At 51.4% G+C, this 20,987-nt stretch overlaps 2 protein-coding genes across 2 annotated transcripts in view; one reads left to right on the top strand and one right to left on the bottom strand.

Moving 5' to 3' along the window:
* Positions 1-4,009, bottom strand: part of BMP7 (bone morphogenetic protein 7) — an 81,875-nt gene extending 77,866 nt beyond the window's left edge. The window contains exon 1 of the mRNA XM_066387426.1: positions 3,082-4,009. Within this exon, the coding sequence (XP_066243523.1) occupies positions 3,082-3,499 (418 nt within the window). The 5' untranslated portion in view covers positions 3,500-4,009. The remainder of the gene's footprint in view (positions 1-3,081) is intronic.
* PCK1 (phosphoenolpyruvate carboxykinase 1) overlaps positions 1-20,987 on the top strand; it is a 701,569-nt gene that overhangs the window by 486,890 nt on the left and 193,692 nt on the right. The gene's annotated exons all lie outside the window — the stretch shown is intronic.

Here is a 20,987-nt window from a genome sequence, read left to right as displayed (position 1 = left end):
GAAAGATAGCCTATTTTGAGGTCCAAAATTTAAGTCTACACGGAGAAGTCAGGGGCTTGTTAATCCAAACCAGTTTGCAAGTCTCGCCTCTGAACTTAAGGGGCCCGGGATGGGAAGGTGGGAGTCTTGATCTGGCCGCTCAACCAGCCTCGCCCCGGGCTTTATTGTACGGGCTGGTCTTTGTCGTAAGGTGCGGTCCCAAGACCTCATTCTCAGCACCTGGTTTTGTCATAAATTCTCCTCCAGTTCCCTCTTTAGTTTAGATCCTGCTCAGCCTGGCAAAAAGCTTGAATTCCGAGGACTTATAGGAACAAAAGCCAGTCTGGCTGCAGACAGAAGGAAGAACAAACGCACCAGGTCTGCAAAAGCCTTCAGAATCCAGGAAGAGGTCTCCCAAGTCCTGCAGGACACAGCCCGGTATACAGCGCAGCGGGGAGAGGCCCGGGGAGAAAGTCAGCCTTCCCTCAAGATCTGCCCTCCCCAAAATCCCCCCCAGGCCCCCTGCATGATAACAAGTAATGGTTTGATATGGACAAGTGACATTTTCTCACTCTTCAGTAAAATGTGAGACTAAACACACCTTTAGAAAACCTTGTATGTTACAGAGCAATATGATTTGCAATCCAAGGAAAAATCATGAGCTTTCTCAGCAATCTCAGCTTCCAGGCAAGTTTCCTATACACACACACACCCCACTGGCTCCAACCTACTGCCACCCCCAAGCCCCTCCTGGGGGAGAAATTCCGGGACCACAACAGAATGGAAGAGACAGGCATTTCTTCCCTGTGCTGAGCAGAAATAGGTCAACCTCAGAAACAGCTACAGAAGTCATGGCAAACTGCAGTCCAGGTCTTCACCCATCTAATTACCTCAAGTTTTAGGGACAAAGCGAGAAAGAAAACAAGGTCAGTGCACTCTGCTAAAAGCCACTCTGCCATCTAATTTGGAGTGATGTTCCAGAAAGCAAGACCTGAGAAAGTCAGGACTGTCCCACAAAGCCCAAAGCCAGCCCGACTGATTAAGAGGCTCAGACAAGCCGGTCTTTGTCCTTTCAAGATGAAAGAAATGGGACTAACGGTTGAAAGGTGTGTGTACAGCCAGAGGAGGAAAACCACCCAGCTGTGGCCTTCCCAAACAAGCCCCAGCTTGCTCCCACCATCAAGGGGCGCAAACAGCCCTGCCCCCAGATCCCCAGGGACACCCAGTTGGCAACCTAGCCCTTCTTCAGTAAAGGACGTGGGACACCCGGGTTTGACCCTGCTACTGGTCTGTAAGCAGCAGGGTACTTTTTGCATGAGATTTCCAAAGCCAGGGCTTGCAAATACCTTTTTAATGACCCCAGCCAGTCTCTGAAGGCAGCCACGGAGACCTGCTGCATTCATTGGGAGTCATGGGTACCCAACAGAGGGGGAGGCCATAAATCCCGGCCCGAGAAAGGGCTACAGAGCTCTCTCTTTAATTTACTTATATGTATTTGAAATTTTTTTCTCCAGTTTCTGGTATAGGTCATAAATACACATTGTGTAAAAAAAAAAAAAAAAATCACACAGACAAAAGTGCACACAATGAAAGATCAGACTCCAGCTCCCACTCCCTAAGCCCCAGCCGCAGTCCTACCCGCCACCCCTCCCCTTCCCCAGTAAAATCTATTTCCAGTTCCTAGTGTCTTCTTCCAGTGAGAAGGGATGATATACAAGCACATATGTAACCTCACTGATCTGCACCTTGCTTTTTTCCACCTCATACATCTTGGAGATTGTCCTAAATCAGGACATATGGAGCTGCCTCATTCTAACAGGCTGCTTAATATAATTTAAACTTTTCTTGAAGTTATTTTGGCATCTAAACCTCCCACCCCTTGCTCGCTGAAACTTGTTTCACTATTTAATTTTTGGCTATTATTAAGGGCAGACAATGGCATCCGGGGAACCCCGGGGATCTTATCTGGAGCGGGAAGCATTAAGGTTGATCCGGCTTCCCCGCGCCCTCCATCCACGCCCCCAATGCCCAGCGGGGGGCTTGAGTATCATTATTTCCATGTTGACACAGCGCCCGTGGGCGTGAGTTTGCTGTCTTGACTCTGTTCGGATTTTCGCAGCAAGTTACACATGTAGAATGAAAGCCGCTCAGGAAACAGCGCTATCGGGGAGTGTTATCTCGGAAACCAAATATTTGATCATCAGCCCTACAGAGCGCTGCCGGGGGTTAGTTTGAGCAAGTCTGGTGAGTGTGCGTGCACAGATGGAGGAGGCGGCGGCCCCGCCACAGCCCCAGCCTCGAGTCTCCCGGGTAGTCGTGGCTCCAGTCCCGAGCCAGGTCCCCCAGCCGCCTCTGGCGGCGTCTGTCGGATATCCCGCGCCACCCAATCGCCAAAAGCCGTGGTTTGCACGCCACATGTGATAAACGCTGAAAATGGATTCTGCCCGTCCGGGACCTATCATTAAATATTTAAAATAGAAAGCTCGCAATGGCAACGTTTCTTCACCAGCTCAAGCCAGGAGAGCTGAGAGAGAGGGAGGCGCCCCGCGGCCAAGAGAGGGGCCCGAGGCGCTCGGGGCGCGCAGCACACTAGGGCGGGCGCACTGAGAGCGGACAGGTAGGGCTTGCCAAAGCGAGGAACGGGGCACGACGCCCGCGATGCCAGGGTCAGACAGGGCTGAGAGGGGGCCCAGAAAGGGCGGGAAGGAAGCTTCACCGAGCAGGGCTCTTTAAATCCAGGTAGCGAGGGACGCGCCGGCCGGGCACAGCTCACATGACCGAGCCCCGCACTTTGAACTCAGCCGCGGCGGGCCAGGCGCCTCCAGTCCCAGAGGTGCGGCCACCAACTTAACCCGGAGGGGCCTTCAGACCAGTGGTTCCTTCCCCCAAACAACCACAGGCCACATAAGCCTGGTTCGCCCTACCTGAGGCGCTCACAGCGTGGGGTCTACTAGGACCGAGAGACTTGGCCAGGCACTACGGTTTTGCAAACGGCCAGAGTGTTAAGATGGGTGGGCTGGTTGTAAGAAGCGGTTCCCTCCTCCTTGTTCCAAAGCGCCTTCTGATCGAGACGGTCACCTCCTCCCTCCTACCCTCACTCACCGAGGTTGACGAAGCTCATGACCATGTCGGCGTCGGTGAGGAAGTGGCTATCTTGCAGGCTGGCCAGAGGGGGGCCCTGGGTGCTGAAGACCGCCTTGTAGGGATAGGAGAAGCCCTGGCCGTCGGGCCCGCCGCCCTCCTCCACCGCCATGGCATTGTACAGGTCCAGCATGAACATGGGCGCCGAGTTGTGCTTGCCCTGGAGGTGGGGGCGCGGGCGATGGGGCAAGCCTAAGATGGAGAGGATCTCGCGCTGCATCTCCCGCCGCTCCTGGCTGCGGAGACTACGATGGATGAAGCTCGAGTGCACCTCGTTGTCCAAGCTGAAGTCGGCCAAGGCGGAGCGCAGCAGGAACAGGGGCGCCCAGAGCGCCACTAAGCTGTGGGGCGCCGCGGCGCGCAGGGAGCGCACGTGCATCGCGCCGGCTCTACGCGCGACCCGGGCTCGGGGCACCCGGCACCGGGGCCCGCGCCACCCCAGGTGGCGGAGGGGGGTAGGCGGCGGTCCACGCCGCTCGGTCACTTGCTGCAGACGGGCCCTGCGCGGGACATGGCCCCTCCCCCGACCCGCTGCTCACTGCCCGGACCCCTGCCCACGGCTTGGCTCTGGCCCCGGGGCCCCTCGCCCCGCACACTCCCGGGCACACCGCAGACTTAAAAACCGACTTGAACGAGTGAGCGAGCGAGCAAGGAGGCGGGCGCGGGTGGGAGGAGCAGCCAGCAAACCTAGGGGCTGAGAGAGCGAGCGCCGGGGAGGCGGCGGGAGAGCGAGCGCTCCTTTCTCCCGCTCCTCTCGCGTTCTGGCCCTCGGGCGACCGCGAACCACCCTCTTCCGAACTCCAGCACCGAGAGCAGGGTCCCCAGATCGCTCTGTGGGGCCTGCGTGCCCTTGATCACACAAGAGGCCGCCTCGGGAGCCCAAAGTGGTACGCGCTGGGGCCTGGGAGGAGGAGGAGGAGGGGGGAGAGGAGGAGGGGGGAGGGGGAGGGGGAGGAGGAGCTTCCAGGGGCCCCTCCCGCGCGCGCGGCCTCCCACCTGCCCTCGGCCCCGCCCCCCACCTCCTTTGCGCCCAATGGTTTCATTCATTCCTCACAGTGCGCTCTACAAATATTTACCGAGTGCCCATGGGGTGCCCAGCGCCGGGTTGGGCGCCACAGGGGTGCGGAGGGAGGAATCCGAGTCGGCCCTCCCCTCCCCAGGACTGGCAGTCCCGGCAGGGAAGAAGGCCTGAGTGGGACCCGTGGGAGTGTGGAAGGTGCGCGGGAATCTGAGCAGGCTCCCCAAAGGAGGTGACTCTGGGCCCCTCGTGACGCTCTGCCCTTCTTTACTCCAGCCACTCTGACCCATCTGTGTCTCCTCAACTTGTCACCAGCTTGTCTTTGCACTTGCCATTCTCTCTGCCCAGAACTCTCCCATCCCTTGACCCCTCCCCAGCAACCTTCATCATCAGTGCCTAGGCTGGTCAACCCTCCGCCCTCTCCAGGTGCCACTCTGGTGCCGCTTCCCCCCAGAGATCTTCCCAGACCAGCATAGATAAGGTCACTTCTCCACTGCATTCCCACACACACTTGTTTTATTTTCTTTAACTCCTCTCACCATCTGGAATTACTGTTTGAGTTATTTGTGCTTTCTTAATTGTCTTATCTCCCCCACTGGAAACGAACCACTCTGGGGCCTCAGGCTAGTGCTTTTTTTTTTTGATTGCCCTGTACCCACAGTATTTTGAACATGGCGCCTGGCAGCCACTGTGGCTGCACAGTCGTTTGTGAAATAAGTAAATGAATGAAATTGTGTGAACTGGAGAATTCCTCCCCACTTTCTCCCACTTTGGGCTCTGTTTATTTCCAGCCACACCTCAGCCTGAGACCAGACACCCCAGCCGACCACTGTCTAACCTTCCCCATCAGTCCCTGCCTGGCTTCTGGTTTGCACCTAGTTCACCTTGGAGGGTCTATGCTTAGGACAGACAGCCGCTCCTGGCCCCCTTTCTTTTCTCCCCTCATGTATTCATCCCACAAACATTAGTGACCCACCCATTTGGAGCCCAGTTCACAATGGGCATGGGCACAAGCCCCCAAACAACTCAGAACCTGCTGTTGGGAACTTATGTGAGTTATTGCTCTTCAGAGCCTTTGTTTCTTCATCTATAAATACGGGATCAAAATAACTCTTTGCACAGAAGGGCAGTGAGAACCGTGGGGTAAAAGTTCCGCTGTGCCTCTGTCTCTCCTGGGGCCACAGAGGCATGCCCACAAACCAGAGGTTCCCGTGTGAGGGCTAGGCAGAGTGTCAGCTCAGGGCATTTGGGGTGAAAGGCAAAGGGCTGAATTGGGGATGGGGTTTCCTCCGGGAGGGTGTCTGCCTGAGCCTCACCTGCGGGTGGGAGAAGGCTCCAAGAGCTGGGACAAAGGAACCTGGTCTTCCAGCTCTTTGGGAACGGAGGGGGTTCTGCCAGGAGTCCCTCTGAGACTTTTGGAGAAGATGGCAGCCTGAGGGCCCACACGAGCGGACATAGAAGCAGCCAGAAGCCAGGCAAGGAGAAGAGACTGCAAGGCTGCAGGCCTTCAGCACTCATATCACATGGGCAGGCCCTGCTGCACAGGCCCAGCCAGGCTGTGAGAGAGAAGGGAGCCTGCCTCCAGCGTCAGGGTTGGGCTTCTGCCCACCTGTCAAACAAGGCACTCTGAAAGATCCGTCTGCCTGTCCTTCGTCTATTAACTTCTTCCCCCAACAACAAACGTAAGTTTACCCAGCACTTCCCAGGTGTCAGTCAGGGTGGACTTCCTGAGGTGCGACCTGTGTAGATGCCCAGGCCGCCGGACTCAGGAGGGTCCACACTTGGCTTAATGCTCTGCTGTTTCCATATTACAATTCTTAATAATCTGTGAACAGAGGGCCCCCATTTTCATTTTGTACTGAACCCTGGAAATGATGCAGCCCATCTTGGTTCTGGGCCTAGTGCTGGGCTGAAGGGTGCAGCAGTGAGTGAGCCCACACAGTGGCCTCCATCCCAGAGCTGGCTTTCAGGCCAGTGCAGACAAGGCAAGGAACTTAAACACAGTCTGGGGTTGAACAGGAGGCTGTGCTGTCCATGAATTCCCTCAGAGACAGGCGCAGTGTGCTTCACTGCCGGAGCCAGGGGAGCGGAGCACGTGCTGCAGGAGTGTCGGAGGAAGACCGGGGATAGGCGCAGTGTGCTTCACTGCCGGAGCCAGGGGACCGGAGCACGTGCTGCAGGAGTGTCGGGGGAAGACCAGGGATAGGCACAGTGTGCTTCACTGCCGGAGCCAGGGGAGCGGAGCACGCAGGCAGGAGTGTCGGGGGAAGACCAGGGATAGGCGCAGTGTGCTTCACTGCCGGAGCCAGAGGAGCGGAGCAGGCAGGAGTGTCGGGGGAAGACCAGGGATAGGCGCAGTGTGCTTCACTGCCGGAGCCAGGGGAGCGGAGCACGTGCTGCAGGAGTGTCGGGGGAAGACCAGGGACAGGCATTGCGGATGACGGAGCCCGCAGGAGTGTCGGGGGAAGACCGGGGATAGGCGCAGTGTGCTTCACTGCCGGAGCCAGAGGAGCGGAGCACGCAGGCAGGAGTGTCGGGGGAAGACCAGGGACAGGCACTGTGGATGACGGGGGCCACTGAGGCAGGCAGCGCAGTGCTGCCGGCATCCCGTCTCCGCTGGAGGGTATGCGACCCAGACCAGTTCGACCTATGGTAAGTGACAGGACGAAACAAACAAGGTGACATGGTGGGAGGCGGGAATGGGGTCTTCTGGAAGAGATGCCATTGACCTGAATCCTGGGAGGTTGAGAAAGAGAACGGTCTCCCAGGGGAGGCATCCCAGGCAGAGCGACCAACGGGCTCTCAGGCCCTGCGAAGCGGGCAGCAGAAACCAGGCCGGCCTTCCGGGGCCAGAGCCCTTGCAGCCGCCCTGCCACCTCCAACTCCAGCTGGGGTGAAGGTGATTGCTTCTTCCAAAGTCTAAAATGCTGCTCCTCTGCAACAGCTTTCTTTGCTTTTCAATCTACTCTCAAATCTTTGGGGGAGATTTTAGCCAGCAAGTGAGGCTGGGGTGGGGGCTGCAGGTACTGGCGCTACCAATTTTCATAGGATAACAACTGATTGGTCAGCATCTGTCTTGTTTCCCCTCTGCCATGGGAAGGCCCTGAAGGAAGGATTATTATCACCTATCCCTCTGTGCAACTTACCTGAGCCTGGTACACAGCTGGTGCTCAATAAGCACCTGCCGAATAAATAGTAATAAGCAGAGCCGATCCCTAAAAGTACGGTGCACTCAGGGCTGACTGTGCAGGCCGTGCGCCCCACCAGCCTCCTCTTGGCGGCCATCTTTTCTCATGCAAGATGAAGAGACAACATGCTCTCCATATGCTAGACCTGGAAGAGATAAGGTTCCCTATGAACTCCCACAGCCCCCTATTTAGCCTTATCTCTCCTATGATCCATGCTGGGGAAGGGATGGCCTCTTTATTTTCCCTGCTTTCTCCCCCAAAGGAGTCCCCAAGATGGCACCAGGCCTTCAGTGAGTGCTTGCTGAATGAATGAATGAATAAATGAATGCACACAAATAGGCAGGAAACGTGTGGCTGAGGCCACCAGCAAAGGCTTCGCCATTGTTTAGAGCAGTGGTCCCCAACCTTTTTTGGGCCACAGACCGGTTTAATGTCAGAAAATATTTTCACGGACCGGCCTTTAGGGTGGGACGAATAAATGTATCACGTGACCGAGACAAGCATCAAGAGTGAGTCTTAGACGGATGTAACAGAGGGAATCTGGTCATTTTTTAAAAATAAAACATTGTTCAGACTTAAATATAAATAAAACAGAAATAATGTAAGTTATTTATTCTTTTTCTGCGGACCGGTACCAAATAGCACATGGACCGGTACCGGTCCGCAGCCCGGGGATTGGGGACCACTGGTTTAAAGCAAGTCTTGGGTGGGAGGCAGCAGCCTGCCTACGTGGTGTCACACTCCAACCATGCCCCTCACAAAATCGTGGACCAAGAATCTGACCTCTCTGTGCCTCAGTCCCCTACCTGTAGGAGACTACTTGGGAGGATTCAGAAATTAGTTCAGTTCCTGTGAGCAACTTTGCAAGGCGCCTGGGGCACAGAGAAAGCCCTGGATAAATGTTATCTACCATCTGGATGAGAAGAAAAACATGGTAACAGGAAAGCTTCTTAAGTTTAAAAATAACAACAAAAGTTTCACGATGGTCTGCTTTTGGCCAAGCAGAGAAAAGCAGGTTTGTCCCAACTCAGAGAAGCAAACGGGAGCGAGGGAACCAGAGAGCAGGGTGGGAGAGTGGCATTAGAGGCAAATGGAAAGTCCTTGCTTTCTGCCCTCTTATTGTCCCCCCAGCCACTCCTCCTATGCCATCCAGGGCCCAGGAACTCCCCGGGGCCTATCCCGTTTCCCCCAGCAGCCAGCCTCCCACCCATCCACCCCCAGTTGTGGTTCCCCAAGCCCAGGCACCCAGTGCTGGACTCCCAGGCGGTAATCCGATCTGCCCCAGTCTGCTCCACACCAGGGGCCCGCTCCCCTGGATGAAAGATGGTCTGGAAATGTGAGGGGTGTTATTGTGTCTGGCCTGCCCCAGCCGAGTGTCCACACCCCTCGTTCACTGGCCTCCCAGCGCTGGGCAAGGAGTTTTCATTTCATACATCATCAGTCACATCTTGCCGAAACGATTTTGACCAAGTCAGCATATGTCTCAAAGGCAATAAAAGGAAGAAAAGAATTCTGCTGACACGCACATTCAGCAGGAGGTAGGGACCTCATCTTCATCGGCAGAACACTTCTCACATCTGCCCTGAGGATGCTCAGCTGGCCTGGGCTCCCCAGGGGCACCCGCACAGCCCAGGAAGCCTGAGGGCTGCTCCCTCTGTCCACCCACCTGGCCAAGGCCTGATGACCTGGGCCTCAGACCCCAGCAGGGAATAGGAGGCCAAGAGCTTTCTCATGCACAGACTTTAAAATCCTTGTCTGTAAAGAGATCCACCCTGAAGAGGAAATTGTTTTAGCACACCTATTATGAAATGTTGCTTTCATTGTACGGGAGATACCAACTTGTTGCTTGCTCACTCTGGGGCTTTCTTTGTACAATTTTTTAAACAGAGGAGTAAGATACTGAACAGCTTCTACCAGTCTTAAGTACATGTGGCAGTAGCTACAGTTCCAAATGGAAAACACAGACAGACAGACACACGCACGCGCGCACACACACACACACACGCGCGCGCACACACACACACACACACACACACACACACACTCCAGAGCAAGCTGATGGCCAAGGAGGGATTTCCAGGTTCTCCCATACAGCTAGGAGGAAGCTGTGGTTTTGTTTATTATTGTTATTTCTTCCTCGACTGGAGGAAATCTGGTTTGATTTTGAGCATTACTATTCTTGGTTCGGCTTTGGAGGGAGCCCTTTCTTCCTTCCCAGACGTGAATGAGAGTAGACGGCATACCCAGAGCATTTCCCGTCCACCAAGCTAAGCCCTTGCACTACCTTCTCAGACCACAGAGAAGGAGACCAAAGTTCTGAGAGTGACTTGCTCCAAGTCACACAACCCCTCTGTAATGAAACCATTATCCAAAGGCACATCTGTCCGTACAGCCCAGGCTCTTCACCATCTGGTGGTTTAGTAATCTGGAAGGAGACCTTTTCCCTTTCCTCGGTCCTTAGGCAACACTTCCCCACCCTGACTATACAGGTGTATTCCCAGGGAGCTGCGAAAGTTCAGTCTCCCACACAGCGGCTCGAGCAGGGGCTGCAATGCTGCACTTTTACGCAGGTCCAGGAGTGCTGAAGTCACTGGTCCAAGGACTGGATGTGGAAGAGCAAGTCTCTACATTCTTGAAGTTGCAACCAATTGTTTGAAGCTCCAAATGAAAACTTACATATCTGCCAGCTACTATTTCAAGTGACAGCCCTCTAAGACATCACTTTTATCATCCCCATTTTATAGATGAGGAAACTGAGATTCACCTACTTGAGGGAACCTGCTCGTAGCCACACCGCTGGTGACCAAGGGGCAACATCAGATCTGGTCCAAGCACCTGAGTCCTTAAGCCCTGGGATACACCAAAAGGGAGGGTTTGCCTTGGTCCTGTTCGTATTTCCCAGGGCCACCAGAGGCCTGGCATGTAGCAGGCACCTTATCAGTATCAATACATGCCCAGAGTACTTCTGAGTTCCTCTTCAATTCCTTCTTTATGCACGTAAAGTGCCGACAGGCACCAGCCAGGTAACATAAATGCAGAGATGCAAGGCCTGTGATGGGAGGCCCAAGGAATATTTACCTTCTCCCTAATTCCACTAATGGGAACCATGAACAATGACACATTGACAGGTGACCAGGGAGATGGGGCCTAAATACAATAGGAAGAAGCAGGGACCAGGGTTAACTGGACTCCATCTTCCCATAGGATGATGGTCTCTAGGAACTTGATGCCCATGTCATCAGATAGTTCTAATTGCCAAGAGAAGCTGGAAATCTGGGTTTGTATGTGGCAGTTTTCCAAGTATCTTTGTTGGCAAATCATTCAATTTATTTATTTATTTATTTATTTTATTATTTTATTTTATTTTGTATTTTTCTGAAGCTGGAAATGGGGAGAGACAGTCAGACAGACTCCCGCATGCGCCCGACCGGGATCCACCCGTCACGCCCACCAGGGGCAACGCTCTGCCCACCAGGGGGTGATGCTCTGCCCCTCCGGGGCGTCGCTCTGCCACAACCAGAGCCACTCTAGCACCTGGGGCAGAGGCCAAGGAGCCATCCCCAGCGCCCGGGCCATCTTTGCTCCAATGGAGCCTTGGCTGCGGGAGGGGAAGAGAGAGACAGAGAGGAAGGAGGGGGGGTGGAGAAGCAAATGGGCGCTTCTCCTATGTGCCCTGGCCAGGAATCGAACCCGGGTCCCCCACATGCCAGGCCGACGCTCTACCGCTGAGCCAACCGGCCAGGGTCCATTCAATTTATTTTTTAACCATCAGGCCAAAGAAAACCCATCTACCAGTGAGATTCCGCAAAATCAGCTTACCCCCTGGCCTTACCGAGGGTTCTATTGGGTTTGGAGTATGCACCAGCCTCCCCTGACCTGAACCAAAGAACCCCACAAAAACTGGTGCACATCAAGCATTTCCATTTAATTAACTATTCAAGGAACACTGAGTGAGAGGTTGAAAAGGCTCAACCCCCTTCCCCTCACTACCAGCAAAATCGGATCCTAACTCGTCTCTTGCCTCCCTCACTGTCTTAACGCCCTCCACTCTAGGAAACCCTCATTAAATCGGTTAGTCCTGACTCATGTGAAAAAAATAATAATTTGGGAAGATTAATAGATTTGAGCTCATCTTACATACAATAAAATGACAAATAAGAGTTAGGGTTCATGACACATCTATCTGACATTGAGATATTGTAGGTTATCTTGAACGGTCTAGCAGCCCTAAAGTTAGATGTGATGTCTCTCACTTCACAGATGAAGAGAGGAAGACACAGACGGCAAAGAACTCGCCAGCATTTAGATTCCGGACAACCTGATTCTGATGCCCTTATTTCCGGCAGCCGCACCGCCCCACAAAGCTGGCCCATGACTTTTATTTCCATAGCGCACATGATGACTGACCGCTGAGTAAGGTTGCCAGATTCAGCAAATAAAAATTCAGGACACGCGGTTAAATTCAAATTTCAGATAAACAATGTCTAATTTTTTTGTATAAGTATGTACTACACAATTTGGGACATACTTATATTGAAAAATTAGTCATTGTTTATCGGAAATTCCAGTTTAACTGGGCATCTTGTATTTTATATCTGGCCTTTGGACACTAAGGGGCTCTTCTGGGTAAAACAAGAAGCATCAGCTTTGGCCTTGGCCAGATGGCTCAGCTGGTCAGAGCATTGTCCTGATACACAAAGGCTGCAGATTCAATCCCCAGTCAGGGCACATACGGAAACAGATCTCTCTCTCTCTCTCTCTCTCTCTCTCTCTCTCCCTTCCTCTCTCTCTAAAAATAAATAAATAAAATTTAAAACATTTTAAAAAGCACCAGCTTTGTCCTAGGGTCTGCCTGGTAGTTAATGCCCACCGTAGGGCCTTTGCACTTGCTATTCCACGTGTCTGGAAGGTTCATCTGCCCATATCTACATGGCTCCCTCTTTCACCTCCTTCAAGTCTCTGCGCAAATGTCACTTCACCATTGAAGGTTTCTCTGCATCTCCTACCAGAAATCTCACATCACCCCACCCTGCCTTTCCTGTCCCCCTGACCATGTTCTCCTTTTCCCTGTAACACATGCCACCACCTGAGATGCCGTCTAGTTCCACGTCTGCTGTTCATTGCCTCCTTCTTCTACGGCAGTGTGGGTCTGGATTTGGTCAGATTTGTTCACTACCGTAAAAAGAGCCCAGAACAGTATCCAGTATGAAGTAGGATTCAGCGAACACTTGCCAAATGAACTCCCTGACAGCACATCTTGGTTTCTGTCTGAGTCAGAATCAGGAGCTGGGATTGTCACTAGCACCCTGTCACTGGGGCGCTGAGTGACATCTCCTCATACAGCCCCGCCTCACTGGGGAGATCAGGTGACACTATGGCCTTGACAGTTGGATATAGACTAGGGTGGCCACATGTATTCAAGTCTGGTGTCCTTTTCCCCCTCAACGGCTTATGTTCCCAGATGAGTCCCAGGGACACGAATCTTAAAAGCCAGCCTTTTCCATTTTTACCTATGTCTTAGAGGTTGTACAAACTGCCCTCCCCCTAACCTCCCTCAGCCCATGATGCAAAGCACTTCTGTGAGGGGAAAACCACACAGACATTATTATCAAGGTAGCTAATAGTCTAGATCTCTGGGCACGTTGTCTGCTTGACCCCATTTAATCCTCACAACTCTCTTGAAGTCATTATTTTTATGCCCATTTTACAGACGAGGAAACTGAGGTTCAGAGAGATTAAGCAGTTTTGCTAGGGTTACATGACAAGAAAGAAATGGAGCCAAATATGAATGCCGACAGACTGATGTCAGCCTCCAAGCCCATTTCCTCGCCTGTAAAATGGGTATAATAGAAGCTCTGCCTTGCTGGGGTGTTATGTAAAGTACTTGCATGAGCTTGGGCTGGGCAGGTGAGAAACATGGGGGCCCCGCCATAGACAACCGAGTCCCCTCCTGGGACAGAGATGATTATGCTAGAGAAGGTTGCTTGAGGGTCACCATTCCAAGCTGGCCAGAGTAACCAATGACATGGCCGAGAGCAAGACAACTAGCCAGACTTACTGGAGTCATTCTCTTGGGAACCTGAAGTAGAAAATTCTGAGAAATTTTCATCATTATGAGAAAATGGGAGCAAGGCTGGGTTGAGAGGTAACAAGTGCAGCCAGCGTGGCCATGACAGATCGTGAGCAAGCTGGCCTTGTAAAGCAGCTCAGGGCCACCGTGTCCAGGGGCACGGGCTGTGCACCGCACACTCTTAGATCACCTCCCAGCCTGGTCTGTGAGAGTGGTGATCTTCGGAGTTGTGCAGTACACTCCCTGAGTGACTGTACCTAGCAACCCCGGGACTTTATTTATTCATTGATTCATCCACATATATTTATTTAGTTTCTACCATGTAACAGTCTACCAGACCTTGAGGTAGCACAGTGTAAAGACAATCAAAATCCCTTATATTCTAGTTGGGGGACACAGATGAAAAACTAGAATGAGTAACAAGTGCCACAGGGGTAAAGAAAGCCAGGAGAGGCTGAGGGCAACAGGTAGGGGAAGCATCTCTGAGAAGATGATGCCTGAGAAGCCGGGCACAGGACAAACAGAGAAGGGGTATCCTTAGTGAAGGTATCAGCACGTGCAAAGGCCCTGAGGTAAATCCCAAGCCCACCTGAACTACTTGACCTTCTAACTCCAGGTTTAGAAAGGCCTGATGGTTCCCTGTGCCAGATCTGCCGACACAGATGTCTTTATGATCCCAACACATTTCTTGGGATGCTTTGGCTGGTACCTTATTCTTACAGCCAAAAGAACTCAGCCCAAACTTCTCTCCTGGGCTCCTATCCCCGATCAGAGTCCAGACATGAGTGTTGCTGGGTGCTGGTCCACTTTCCTGGTCTGAAACGAAGCGGCCTCTCACCAGAGACCCTTCCCCAGCCACCTCTGAAGAGTGCGCTCCCAGTAAATTATCTCCAGTTGCAAAACCAGGAAGCATCATGTTCCCAGACATCAAAGACGTTGAGAAGACTGCGGTCACCTCAGACCCAGACCTCTTCCTACAGCTGCTGTTTAGATACCAAGTCGAGGTCTTTCCCTTCGGGCTCCCATGAATGGTAGGAGATAGCAATGCCTAGAGCCACCCTTCCCCCCATCCTCACTCCAATGCCATAACCTGTGGCTCCCATGTCCCTCCACATCTTTGGCACCATGGCCCTGGTTCTGTTTTTATGGGGTATTACTCTTTGATTCCCAAATGCCTTGTGGGAATTTGCTGGGGAGTGGGAACCAGAATAACAAAAGGATGATTTAACAGGGGTTCAAAAGCCTCTTTATAACTGGAAAATTTCATTTACAGACATTTGGTTCTTTCATTTCCATTATTGAAGGAGGAAAAAAAGTCCATTGAATGTGGCCACACAGAGTCACACTTACTTGGAGGTTAGTTCGCATCTGGGACTTAGAAAGCCTTCTTGGCATTAAGCAGTAAACAGGCCAAGTAGATAAAAACCATCCTGTGTTTAAAAAGCGGGTCTGTCTCCGAGGCCGAATTTTTACAGATAAAATAACAGAATGTGACTCAGAGAAGTCATTTGTGAAAAATGGCCCCGTGTGCACACAGATCTATCTCCCTCAGGAGCTGAGCCCTCCAACAGACAGGAAGGTTTGGGGATCTAGATCATTCTCTAAGTCTGCTTTCAAGTAGCCGCCTCGAAGCTCCACTTCCTAGATGAGTTTGCTGTTGCACACATCGCCTCCACACCTCTGCTGACCCACCACCTGGAACACCCTTTCTCTTTCTCCCTTAGTCATTAAAATGTTTGCATGGAAAAAGGACTTCCTGGTCAAGTAGGTTTAAGAAGTGATGAGCTCAAGAAAGATAAACAGGTTTTCTCACTGCAGGACTGCTCAGTCCCTAATTAGAGCGCAGTGTTTCCCTGAGCTGTGACATTGAGTCAGAAACCCAAACCTATGTCGTGCCTCAGGTAGGGAAGTCCTGTCCCGGCCATGCTGGGCAGGGGGGCTCCCAGGGTGATCTCTTCTCCATGGCTCTGGTATGCTCTGTCTCTCTGGCTCTATCTTTCCATCTGGCATCTGTCTAAAGGTTGGCTTCATTGCTTCCTACCACAGACAGGCTTCCTGGGCAGGGCAAGGGGACTCTCTAGACGTACAGTGTCAGGGGGAGACAGTGAGCTTCTTGCTTTCACTTGCTTCCGGCAGAGGACATCCAGGTCTTCGGCTCACTTCTTGGATCAGGGGATGGAACACCTGGATTTCCTGGCTTAGTTCACCTGCCCACCCCTGAGTCAGGCTGGGGATCAGGGAGGTCACTGGGTCAACTTCACCTGAGTTCCATGCCATGGGGCAGGAGCAGTTCCTCCAAAGCAAGGGGTTGCTGTCTCCAGAAAAAAGGGAGGAAGGGATACTTGGTGGACAAATCAGCAGGTGCCAGCACCAGGTCTGACCAAAGAACCCCTTTATGATCAGCATCCAGCTGACCTGGGGCTTTGCAGACAGATGCCCTAGGGAACCAGCACTTATCACTGCCAAGTAACCACTTCATCCTCCAAATTCCAAATTGCTTGGCTGTCAGCAGAGCCTTAGCCCTGGACGCCATGTGCTCATTGGTTTGTGAGGTCCCAGGGGGCATGCTCTATATCGTTGTTTTATACTATCTGTGTCGGGGCTCTGCATGGTCCGTGTTTGATAGATTCCCGATTGACAGAGGAATTCGCAGAGCCCCCTGCTCGTTTCCTCTCCCAGCCTAATTCAAGTCGCTTCAGGGCATTCCTGCTTTCCTCTCCAGCTCCTTCACCAGAGCTGCCTGCTGACGGGCAGAGTCCTACCTGCCTTGTTCACCCATGACAGCACCTGGCACATGGATGGTGGGAAATGAATCTGGAAATGGATGTCAATTGCCAGAGACTTTGGCTTATGTCTTGGTTTGCTCTTCTCTGTCTTTGTTCCTACCCTTCATCTTAAATTCATGTCTTCAAGAGGAAAAGTTCATCCCAGCGGGGGTGGGTCATCCTGTTTTCACGCCACAGATAATTATTGAGCATCACTGTGTGCTAGGCACTGTTTTGAAGTGGTGGGTATAGGAGCAAACAACACGGGCAAAATAAAATGCCTGACAACGGAGCTTCCATCCTAATGGTGCCACCTACCCATCATTCGAGATGCCCAAGACGGTCAGAGAGATCACTTCTGACATTTCCAACACTAAAGTAACGATCACTTATTAGGGCAGTGGTTCTCAAATATTTTGAAGTCAGGGCGCATTTAAAATCCTACAAATAATTGTAGGCACGCTATATACAAATTTCTGAGAAATGTGTTATAATAATTGAGTCAAATATTAAAGAAAAAAATATAAAGTCCAAGCGTGCTTTATGGTAATTAAATGAAATAAATATGGCAAAATTAAATTTATTCTAACATTAAAAAACATTTTATGTCACATTTTTTGAGTTATATTTTTTAGAATTTGTAAAAAAACGACAAAAAAGTTATCTTTTTATATATATAAATAATTCTTAGTACGATTTAGTAAATTCGGCAGGTCTTGGCACGAATGTGTTAAGTTTTTTCATTCTTGTGTTTATGAGAAACATGAGCCTGATGTGTCCTAGTGATTTCTTCAATGTTTGGGCATATATTTGAAAGGCAAACTCTTATTTCCTCATCAATACATTGAAAAATTTCTCTCTTTTTACTCTTAACTGTGTTGAGTACAGAAAACCCCCACCACATATATCATCTCAACTTTACACCAAACAAAGGATAGAAGAAACTTGCCTCCAGTCTTTCCTGGGAACATGGGGAGTAGTGTAAACAGTCCAGCACCACAGCTTAACAGCCTTTTGCAACCTAATCAGGCAAGTGAGGTGGGGAGTTGGGCAGACTGTCAGCTTATAGCCAATTCCCCACACCTCTGTCCCCCAAAAATCTAAACTCCAAAAACCCTGTTGGTTTTTTGGTCCCCAACAGGCACATATTTCTCTGTAATACTATAGGGGCACACCTGGAAATCTTCTAGGCACACTAGTGCACCCTGGCACACACTTTTAGAACCACTGTATTAGGGCCTCACCATGTGCCCACTGGACTCAGTGTTTAAATTGGTAGAATTCGGCCCTGGCCGGTTGGCTCAGTGGTAGAGCGTTGGCCTGGAGTGTGGGGGACCCGGGTTCGATTCCCAGCCAGGGCACATAGGAGAAGCGCCCATTTGCTTCTCCACCCCTCCCCCCCTCCTTCCTCTCTGTCTCTCTCTTCCCCTCCCGCAGCCAAGGCTCCATTGGAGCAAAGATGGCCCGGGCGCTGGGGATGGCTCCTTGGCCTCTGCCCCAGGCGCTAGAGTGGCTCTGGTCGCGGCAGAGCGACGCCCCGGAGGGGCAGAGCATTGCCCCCTGGTGGGCAGAGCATCGCCCCTGGTGGGCATGCCGGGTGGATCCCGGTCGGGCGCATGCGGGAGTCTGTCTGACTGTCTCTCCCCGTTTCCAACTTCAGAAAAATACAAAAAAAAAAAAAAAATTGGTAGAATGCTTTTGGCTGTAAAATAACAGAAACCTCCCCTATGACAGCTTGACCAAAAAGGGTGTGTGTTTCTTTCCCATGCAGGAAGTGTGAAGTTAGGAAGTTCAAGGCTACTGCAGCTTCTCACAAAGGAATACAAATACTTTTCTCCTCTGAAGCATCCTGCTCTGCTGTCCTAGGCCTGTGCTTTGCTTCCTCGTGGTTGCAGTGTGACTGCTCCAGCACCAGCCATCTCATCAACCTTCTAGGCAGGAGGAATGAAAGGAGGAGGAAGGACAAGGGGAAACAATAGCCTTTCCTGATTAATAATGATACATCTCATTCTCACATCTCATCAGCCGTCATAGGGTCACACAGGTACCCTTAGCTGAAAGGGAGGCTTAACCAGTGAGAATTTTTACCAGAACAATGTTGCTTCGGTAGGTAGGAAGGAAGGAGGGGAGGATGGGAACTGGGTTAGCAACCTGCAGCATTGGCCTCAGCACATCACAGGCTTAATTCAGTTCCTCTTCCCAACATCCTTGTGAGGTACAGAAAGCAGGTGTCCACGGACCAGTGGGCCACACTCAGTCGCCTATTTTAGTTGATGAAGTTTTACTGGAACACAGCTGCAGCGTTAGTGTCCGTACTTCCTCTGGCTGCTTTCCTTCCGCAGCGGCAGGGTTGAGCAGCTCTGACAGAGACCGCAGAGTGCTGCATCCGACCCTTTACAGAAAGTGTTTACCGACTGCTGCATTGAATTCTTGCCCCTTCTGTGTGGTGGGTGGGCCAGCAGCAGCAGCAGCAGCAGCAGCGTGACCGGGGGCAGAACCTCAGGCCCAGCAGGCCCACTGAGCAGAGCCTGCCCCTTAACCACCACATGAGCATGCACCATGTACAGAACCTTCCGAGTCTCCATTTTCTCATCTTTAACATGGCCAGAGTTATTTCTCTCATTTATCTCTCTTGTGTTGCCAGGAAGAATCAAGGAATCCAGGACACAATCTGTGGAAAGTGCCCGACATGGAATAATAATTCCTTAAGACATGGTGACTAATCTCCAGGGTGGTCTTTACATCAGTCTCATAGTCTCCATTGTCCCAGGAGGGCATTTACAATTCCTCTGGGGATAAAGAAAGACCAGCTCCTGTACCCTCCTGGTGACTGGGCACCGGGAGAGAAGCACTGGGGACCTCAATCTGGTACTGAACTCTCTCTGGGGTTTTTATTCAATATAACACGGAAACGCTTCCATTGGGCTAATTCTTGAGTGTTTGTGTGTGGGCGTCTTCCTCGGGTCTTAGCAGGCACATCTTCCCCAGGAGGAGTCCAAACACTAAGACCGGTTCTTCAACTGCCTTTGTTTAGATCTATTCATGAGCCAGAATGAAAATGGTTCCGAGCTGTGTTGGGCCCCGCGCAAGGATAGCCTTCGGCCCCATGGGCTGACCATTCTGGAAATCTTGACGAGGAATCCAGAGGTCAAACAAGATGAGCTTCTGAATCTCGTCATCTCTAGAAATGTCATTTTTGCCAGTACAGAAAAAAAAAATTTTTTTAACTAATTTTTTTAAAAACAAAAATTTAAGAATATCTTCTTTTAGGTGGTACATTCCAAAGAATCAGTGATACTGAACTCATCTGATGTCCCAGAAAGCTGGCCACAAAAGTCCCATCCTCCATGACACATAAACAGCTTCACTTTGGGGGCAATTCTCTCTGTTTCCGGAAGGTTCTGGAGGTTTACCACAAATGCCCCTGCCTGTTTGGAGCTTCTCAGCAGCAGAAAATCACTAACCACAAAGCTTCCAGGGCCAGCGTTTAAAATCAACCCAGAGACACTCCCCTTTCACATGCTTCAGCCCCCGTCTGCTTTTTCCCCATCCAGTTGCACACTGTTCCTCGCAGACAGGATCAGCATGCAAACCAGGACTTCTTTCAGAGGCTCTCTGTGCATAAACACGATCACCTTGAGCTGTGCAGGAAGAACAGAGCTCCAGTTACCAGGGGCTTCCGAAGGCTTTTAATAGGAAACATTTGTGCCAAATAAAAAGGCCTCTCCTTGTGTTTTGCTTTAGTTGTAAATTATCTGCTCCAAGGATCCATCCAGAAATCTCTGCTGAGGGCGCACTCTGCGGCACGGCTGGATCCAGACTTGTTGCTTGGTGCAGATAGATTTTCAGCTGCCGCATCCAAATGGCAACCAGGGGGACAATAAGAACAGAACTTCTTTTGTTCTGATTAAACTGTTTTTAATGGTTCCTTCTAGTCCGGGCCTTAGTGGAAGTCTCAACAAGGCCACTCATTGAGACGTCCTTGAAAGAGCCAAGCGGAGCAGAGCACGCGGCCCTTTGCTCAGCCTTGGTGGTCCGGCCGCGAGGGAGAACTGGGCTGTTTTACTTGTTGTCTGAGATAGACGAGGGGAGAGGGCTGGCTAGAGCGGTGCTGTCCCATAAATTTCCATAATTAGCACCTGCAAGTGTTGGGAACTCACCCACACACACACACACACACACGCACACGCGCACACAAACACACACAAACATCAAATGACATCCTGAAGGGACATGATTCCTAAAATCTGAAAACCCAGAAGCTGGTAAAGCAAATCCACCAAATGGAACAACATGTGTTCCCCTGGCCCAAGGACTCGGACTGCATTTCAGGGAGCCACATTTCTGACCACTTTGCTTTTCACCTGCAAGTCTCGGGGGTCCCTCTGGCTCCTGCAGAATCCAGAACACAGAAGGGAAGAAATGGACTGAAATGTACCAGTCACTCATAGGGGACAACGTGCTGCCCACTCAACACCCCTGTTAAAACCCGAGGTCCACAGTGTCCATCCTCTGAGGGTCTCCCAGGCGGCACCTGAAGGATGATGTCTATGTAATAACAAGGACCACGTGACAGGAAAACAAAAGCTGTGATTTTTTTCCATGGAGAAAGTTCCCACACATTTAACTGTACACGTGTAAGAGAGATATTTTAATGTGCTAATTTGTCTTTTTTTTTCTAAAGAACATACTTTGTTTCCCCCATATTAATGAAGTCTACATCAGCAGTTCTCAGCCAGGGGCAATTCTGCTACCCGGGGAACATGTGTCAATATCTGGGGATATTTTTTAATTGTCACAACTTGGGACGAGGGTTGTTGGTATCT

The sequence above is a fragment of the Saccopteryx leptura genome, chromosome 5 (assembly GCF_036850995.1).
Source record: "Saccopteryx leptura isolate mSacLep1 chromosome 5, mSacLep1_pri_phased_curated, whole genome shotgun sequence".
Taxonomy (NCBI): domain Eukaryota; kingdom Metazoa; phylum Chordata; class Mammalia; order Chiroptera; family Emballonuridae; genus Saccopteryx; species Saccopteryx leptura.
The sequence above is the reverse complement of the archived record's forward strand: the minus strand, read 5'-3'. Positions and strand labels throughout refer to the sequence as shown.